The sequence below is a fragment of the Myxocyprinus asiaticus genome, chromosome 3 (genome assembly GCF_019703515.2).
Source record: "Myxocyprinus asiaticus isolate MX2 ecotype Aquarium Trade chromosome 3, UBuf_Myxa_2, whole genome shotgun sequence".
Taxonomy (NCBI): domain Eukaryota; kingdom Metazoa; phylum Chordata; class Actinopteri; order Cypriniformes; family Catostomidae; genus Myxocyprinus; species Myxocyprinus asiaticus.
Genome location: NC_059346.1, coordinates 180,125 through 187,084, shown reverse-complemented (window position 1 = coordinate 187,084; position 6,960 = coordinate 180,125). Strand labels below are relative to the sequence as shown.

Here is a 6,960-nt window from a genome sequence, read left to right as displayed (position 1 = left end):
TGGAAACTTGAAGCCCCCCTCAATTCGAACATTAATACACAATAATTTACCCAGGTGCTAATTCTTGAGGTCATTTACTGAAACCACATCCATCCTAACCCTAACCCTAACACCCAGTGGGTTCTCACATCATGTTTGACAGCGAGACACTAACAGGTGAAGGTAGGAAAGCAGCAACATTAGTTACGGTGAATAAGAGGAGGCTGGACATGGCAGAGGGTCAGTTAACAACTATTTTAACACGCTTTTCTCTCTAAATGTAAAGCGATTCAACACCCATTCCCAAACATAGGGTGATTTTTTGCATAACTGTCTCAGAAAACATCTTCAGAAATGAACTGATATTTATATTAGCTGGCCATCTCTCTGCAACATTAAATGTTGATTAACTTCAACCCATTCTTCAAGATTTTCAGTGATAAAGTGATAAGTTAAGCCTACCAATCTCTCTTTATCCTCTTGGGCATTGATTTCTTCATTTTTATGAACTGTTTTTCTTTTCCATCTTACTGTTTTCTGTTTTTCAGAGCTGGTCAGAGGGTGAGTAAAATAAAATAAAAATAAAAAATGTTTAACATTTTGAATGGGTTCAAATATGATTTTCTTTTTTTTTTTTTAAGTTAAAATTTAATCAAATAAAATTAAAATAAAAGACATCCTTTTATTTTTGTTTAAAATCGTGCTTTTGGTTATTTGTAAGGTATTGTAGGAGATTTAAAAAGTACACACACACACACACACACACACACACACACTCACTCACTCACACACACACACACAGAGAGACACAGACACACACACACAGACATACACACACACACACACACACACACACACACACACACACACACACACACACAAAGAGAGAGACACACACACACACACACACACACACACACATATATATATAATAGCACATCAATATATATTTAAAATAGCACATCAATATATATATATATATATAAAATAGCACATCAATATATATATAAAATAGCACATCCTCTGTAACCTTCATCATCTTCAGGACAGGATCGATGGGCTGCTGTTCTGTCGCATCAGGCGCTCAAACGGCCAATAATCGCGACGCTCTCGCGGGAGGAGGCGCGTCTCACAGTCAGTTTCAGGAACTGAAGAGAAGAGAAAGGCGTGTTTTACTAATAATCAGCCGAGCAGAAAGTCCCACAGTCTCTCTGACAGCGAGCAGACGAGGAAACGGAGCGCTGCGAGACGGACGCGCTTCAGAGAGAGAGACGCGTACACCAGCGCGTTGGATTCATCGCACGATCTTCTCCGTCGCTTTACTGTAACATGACGCGTGTGTAACAGATGAGCGTCGACGCTGTTTTATGATTCATCTTTGACTCACTGGATTGTTTCATGGATTCGGATCTGAGCTGATCGATCACCAGCCGCGGGTTTTCCTCAGTAAGCGACTGTTTTATTCATCCAATAATGATCAAGTTGAATATTGATCTGGGATTTTTCATGTTCTGAAATGAATAAGAAAGTATAAAGCTGTCAGATGACAGTCAGCATTGGCTGTTTATTGAGAAAAACTCGAAACTGTGATGACGCTTCCTCGTTTAATCCCTTGAATTACAGTCTAGTCATATAGAGGAACAGAATGAATCTCATGTTGTGTAAACCGGTATGTACCCTGCTTACATGCCAGTAAGAACACTTCAACTCGTGTATGTTAACTGTTGTGTTGTCTAAACTGAGCGATAGTTACATTCAGCTACTAAGATAACCTTTCTTGTAAAATGACTGTATACTCTCTATCCCTTGAATATACATTATACTGTGATTTTTTAAATCAAAGTTCGTTGATTTTTCTCTTTTTTTTCTCTCTCTCTTTTATAGGTTTAATTCTGAGGATTTCTGAATGCTAAAGACCCTTCAGAATTTGAACAGTTCTTTTATTTTTATTTTTTACTCCTTTCTGGACTAAGTGCATGGGTGAAACCTTAATCTCCGGTAGTTTCTAACCAGATTATGTCTTGTGAGGAATCTGTCTTGCTGTGTCAATGACGGGGAAGATGGAAACGCCCTTCTATCATGATGAGAGCGTTCCAAACTTTGGGCAAATTCCAGACTATGATCGATACCAAGGCCACAAGATGATGAGCAAAAAGAACATGGCGCACAATTTCTCCAGCAGCATGGGAAATAACTTGGGCCTCAAACTGTTGCAGGGACAAACCGCGAGCAATATCAACCCAAACGGCCTCGGTATGAGCACCAATCCCATGTCTTCACCAGACATGAACCTCCTGAAGCTGTCGTCCCCGGATCTGGAACACCTGATTATCCAGTCCAACCAGGGACTGGTTACTACAAGCCCGGCTCCAAACGCGTCTGCTAATCCTTTCATGTACAGAAACCAGGCCACAAACGAACAGGAAGGGTTTGCCGACGGCTTTGTCAAAGCTCTGGCCGATCTACACAAACAGAACCAACTGGTCGGAGCGCCAATGTCCCCTAGTTCATCCATCCAGGGATCGTACCAGAGGAACCTGATGTCTAGTGGCGAAATGCCCATTTATACCAACTTGAGCAGCTACAACCCCAATCAGTTATCCTCTGCGTACGCCAGCGGGCAGATCGCCTACACCTCTGCGGCCCACGCCTCTGCTCACGGGAGTCAGGGTCACCACCCTCAAGGGCGAGGTCTAGATGCTCCTCAAACAGTGCCCGAGGTCCCTCACCCTCCCGGAGGAGACCCTGCCAGCTCCCCCCCTTCACTGTCGCCCATCGATCTGGAGACACAGGAGAGAATCAAGGCGGAGCGAAAGAAGTTGCGAAATCGGATCGCCGCCTCCAAGTGCCGCAAGAGGAAGCTGGAGCGGATCTCGCGACTGGAAGAGAAAGTGAAGGTGCTGAAGACGCAGAACTCGGACCTGGCCTCCACCGCCAGCATCCTGCGCGAGCAGGTGGCCCAACTCAAACAGAAAGTGATGAATCACGTCACAAACGGCTGCCAGATCGCTGTCAGCTCGACCGGTATGGCCAAAAGTGGGGAGAGTACCAGCTGCTGAAACGACATCACATACTAAAGTGTTTTATGACTCTATTCTGTCTTTATCTTCTGCCCGCTCTCTCACACTCGCTCTCCGTCTCGCTCAACCCTGATAAAATGACACGTACAGCAGCAGAGACGGGGTGAGACCCATCCTGCCTTGTCAATGGCACGCATGGGAGAGACTCTTTCAATCAGATATTTGGGAATTCTTTAGGAATGTTCTTCTTGAAAAACCTGCACATACACTCAAAGAACAGAGTCTGTTCTGGAACGTTCTTGGGATTTGAAGTTGTTCTGGTCCGTGGATGCCTGAGGAAAAGGCCAAAGCAACAGGGATGCTAACGATGCACTGCATTTGGGGTAATATAAGGGAACAAATATGGATTTGTTTTTGGACACAAACTCATGGTAAATTCCTGCACTTGAATTATATTTCTTTCCCTCTCGTCTAGAGGAAGACTCATCGACTCCGCTTGTAACTAAATATGTGATTTTCCACTTCAAGGAGCAACACAGCCTTGTTTTGCTCCAAGGATTTTTTTTTCCCTTTATGATCAGCATCTCATTCAGCTGCTGGAGAACTTTATATTTTCGGTGTTTAATGACAAGCACTATTATGTGAACATTTCCAAAGGACCTGAAAAGGTCATAAGGACGTAAAGAAAACCGGTTTGGAATTGTTGCCCTCGTTGAATCTGTGTTTGAAGTTGTCTGAAAATGAAGCGATATTAAAACCCTTTATGCTGGTTTGATAAGTCACCTCTATTCTGATGTTTTGATTCCAGTGGAAATCTCTTGGTTTAATATGTCACTTTGTCTCAATAACAATTTTACAGCTTTTTGTTTGTTTGTTTGTTGGTTGGTTGGTTGGTTGGTTTGATATTGTGCAATTTGTGATTACAAGAGAAAAATGTTTTATACCAACCAAGACTTTTTAAGAAGTATTACTGTTGAGACTTTGAATACTACAGGTGAGCAGACATCGACAAACAGAGCGTGGATTGAGGTAATGTGAATCTTTTAATGGTACCTCTTGCCATTTTTGAGTTTGGAAGTTCTTGACCATTCCGAGACCTTTTGCATTGTAATCTCCCACCGGAGATGCATTGTAATAATGGGTTAACAGTGTGTTTTTGCCACGATCTAATGAGTATTAATGCTGTGTTAACCTGTAGTAACGGTGTGGTAAGGCGACTCTCTCGACTGCATTTTATGTGTTGTTAAAGATTCAACACAAGTGAGTCAAAACTGACCTGAAATCAGAGCAACTAGAAAAGGGCTTTTGATCAATAGTATTTTTTTTTTCTTTATTCTTTTGTATGAATAATGAAGCAATTTTATTTATGCAGAATTTGTATTTATGTTTTCTGTGGAGAGGAGCAAATCGAGCGATACAGGTCGGAATACTAGTGTCTTGTTGACACATTTCTTTTTAGGAAATACATAATTGCACATAAATGAAAAAAACAAACAAACATTAAATGATCTCTAATATTTATCTTCTGTGTACAGCATGACAGTTTTAGCTATAATTACATCTGAAAATAAATGAATGAAATTCAAGATTTTTGGTAATGGCACTCAGCAGAAATCACGACAAGATTAAAATCATACTTGATTTAGTCACAAAACTCACTTTACATTTCAGTGATTTAAAGCTCCTGTAAGAAACCAGTGTTGTACACAGAATTGCTGTTGAATGCCTTTCTTATAATTCATGGACATACATATATATATATATATATATATATATGTAAATATAATCAATTGGATTGAATTCATAGGGATGCCTGACACAGGCATTAAAATTGTCAAATAACTTTGTGCATCGAGAAAATATTTATTTTTTTGAAACTTGAAAAAGGTTTTTGATGTCACAAACGTATTGTATTTTTGTACAAACTTGTTTTTGAAAGTTTCATTTAGAAATAGAGTGTGTAAAATACCTACTGTATGTGCTTCATATGCTTTTTATCATTCTGAATACTTTATTTATTGAAGTGGTATTATTGAGCAGTGTGCCGCTCTGAGCATTTGTGTGTCGCTGGTGAAGTGTGAGTCGAGTCACGTTTGCTTGTGTTCTCACACACACACATACTGTAGGTACAATGTTCTTCACCACTGACATCAAATGTTCTGTACAGTCGCTGCGGCCTGATGGGATACGTGTTGTACGGAGCAGCAGCTGATCACTGTTGTGTTTGTGTTGTTTTATGGGCTGTGTATTGATTTAACTCTAAAGACTGATTGTGTGCTTTTCAAAAGTATAAAGTGTAACAATGTTCATTTTAAAACAAAGAAAATTTTGACAGACTACAAGTACAAAGTCTTTTTTATCTTTACCATGTGTCATATATATATATATATATATATACTGGAGCTCTGAACAACAAATATAATTTGATATTCTACGAATCCGTTTACTGTGTTTACATAGTGTGTGCAGAAGGGCAACGGCAGATGATCAGACTCGTAAAACAAGTTCTCAGTCGCGCCTTTGATCTCCAATCAAACTTGCTTTCATTACTGCAGAACTGAAGAGTTTTAAAAGATTCATTCAAATGAAAAAGTATTTTAAGTCCAAGATAAATATGAATATGTTACAGAAGAACAGCACATATTGATGTAGAACAGATTTTAATGGATGGTTTCTCTGAAGAATGAAAGAGTTGAGTGACATGCGGTCAAACAGTATGACGGATCACGTGACAAACGGGCGACTTGCTTTGTTGCATTATTAGTTGGTTTATTTGCTTCTAAATAATCTGCACTCTTCAAATGTTGTTCATTGTTCCGTTGTTTTCTTTTTATCAACAATAAAAGAAGTAGTTTCTAAAGAGTTGTCCTGCTCATGTCAAAACTCATTTTAAAATTGTAGCTGTGTGTCTATTGTATTTTCTTATAATTATTATTCAGATCCTCTGTGTGAACGATACATTTTTTTAAAGATAATTAAAGGTAAAGTCTGTCGCTGTACCGCTAATGTCACCAAACACAACTGCAAAAATAATATTTTTTAAACACGTTTCCCAAACTTTCCCGCTCACTTCCATTGGTTAGACAAACAGATAGTCCTGTTCTCAAGTCACACCACTGGTTAAATCAATGTTGTTTTGTCGTGCTGTTTTAAGCACCACACAGTCACAGTGTTTATACTTTGCAGTGGAATCAACCTACCAATGGATTGAAAAAATGACACATTGCGATGCTTAAAGGTGCTGTAAGTGATTTTAGCCATTCAAGAATTTCCACAAACTGAGCTGTTGGATTAGCCATGCCCCCTCTTCCCAAAACCCACACTCCAAAGATCCCAAATGTGCTTTATTAAGACCGATGTCAAGCTGAAACGTTTGTCAAAATTAACAGCTTCAAAACAGTGCCCTCAACTGACAACTGTTATGAACAACACAGCATAAAAATGGCATTAATCCTCAATAATTCACTGCAGTCACAATACTATGAGAATGTGCAAAATGAATGACAGGTCGAAAGTCCCACGGACACTTTTTGTTTGCTGTTTACAGAGTCTAGAGCTGTCACAGAGACCGATGAGATATCTCATGACAATTATTTCATTAATGTCTTTCAGGGTGTAGGATTTTTTTTATTTATTTATTTTTTTCATACTTTTCCTTGAAAACAACCGCTTACAGGAACTTTAACTTGATGGTGACCAGAGTCTTAAATCTACTTGACTTTGAATGCAAGTGAATGTAACAGTAATACAGTATGACATCATCACTCCAGATATGAGTGAACACTGAGAAACAAAGCCAGAAGTAACACAGAAGAAAAGGGAAGAACAACCAGAGAAGCTGCTAGAACAATAAACAGCAGCACAGATGTGGACACTTGAAAGATGACATTCCAGTCTGAGCAAAAGTCATTAATCTTTTGTCTTAAAGAATATTCCGGGTTCAATACAAGTTAAACTGTAC

At 39.3% G+C, this 6,960-nt stretch overlaps 1 protein-coding gene across 2 annotated transcripts; it reads left to right on the top strand.

Annotated features, from left to right (window-relative positions):
* Nucleotides 1-1,148: 1,148 nt before the first annotated feature.
* Nucleotides 1,149-5,853, top strand: LOC127423532 (transcription factor Jun-like). 2 transcript variants are annotated; one of them, XM_051667922.1, is made up of 2 exons: nt 1,149-1,425; nt 1,864-5,853. In XM_051667922.1, exon 2 carries the CDS (start codon nt 2,028-2,030, stop codon nt 3,036-3,038), a length of 1,011 nt encoding a protein of 336 aa, XP_051523882.1. In that variant the 5' UTR covers nt 1,149-1,425; nt 1,864-2,027; the 3' UTR covers nt 3,039-5,853. The 2 variants fall into 2 exon arrangements, with proteins under 2 accessions (XP_051523882.1, XP_051523890.1); XM_051667930.1 differs by lacking the exon at nt 1,149-1,425 and adding an exon at nt 1,454-1,648.
* The last annotated feature ends 1,107 nt before the right edge of the window (nt 5,854-6,960 follow it).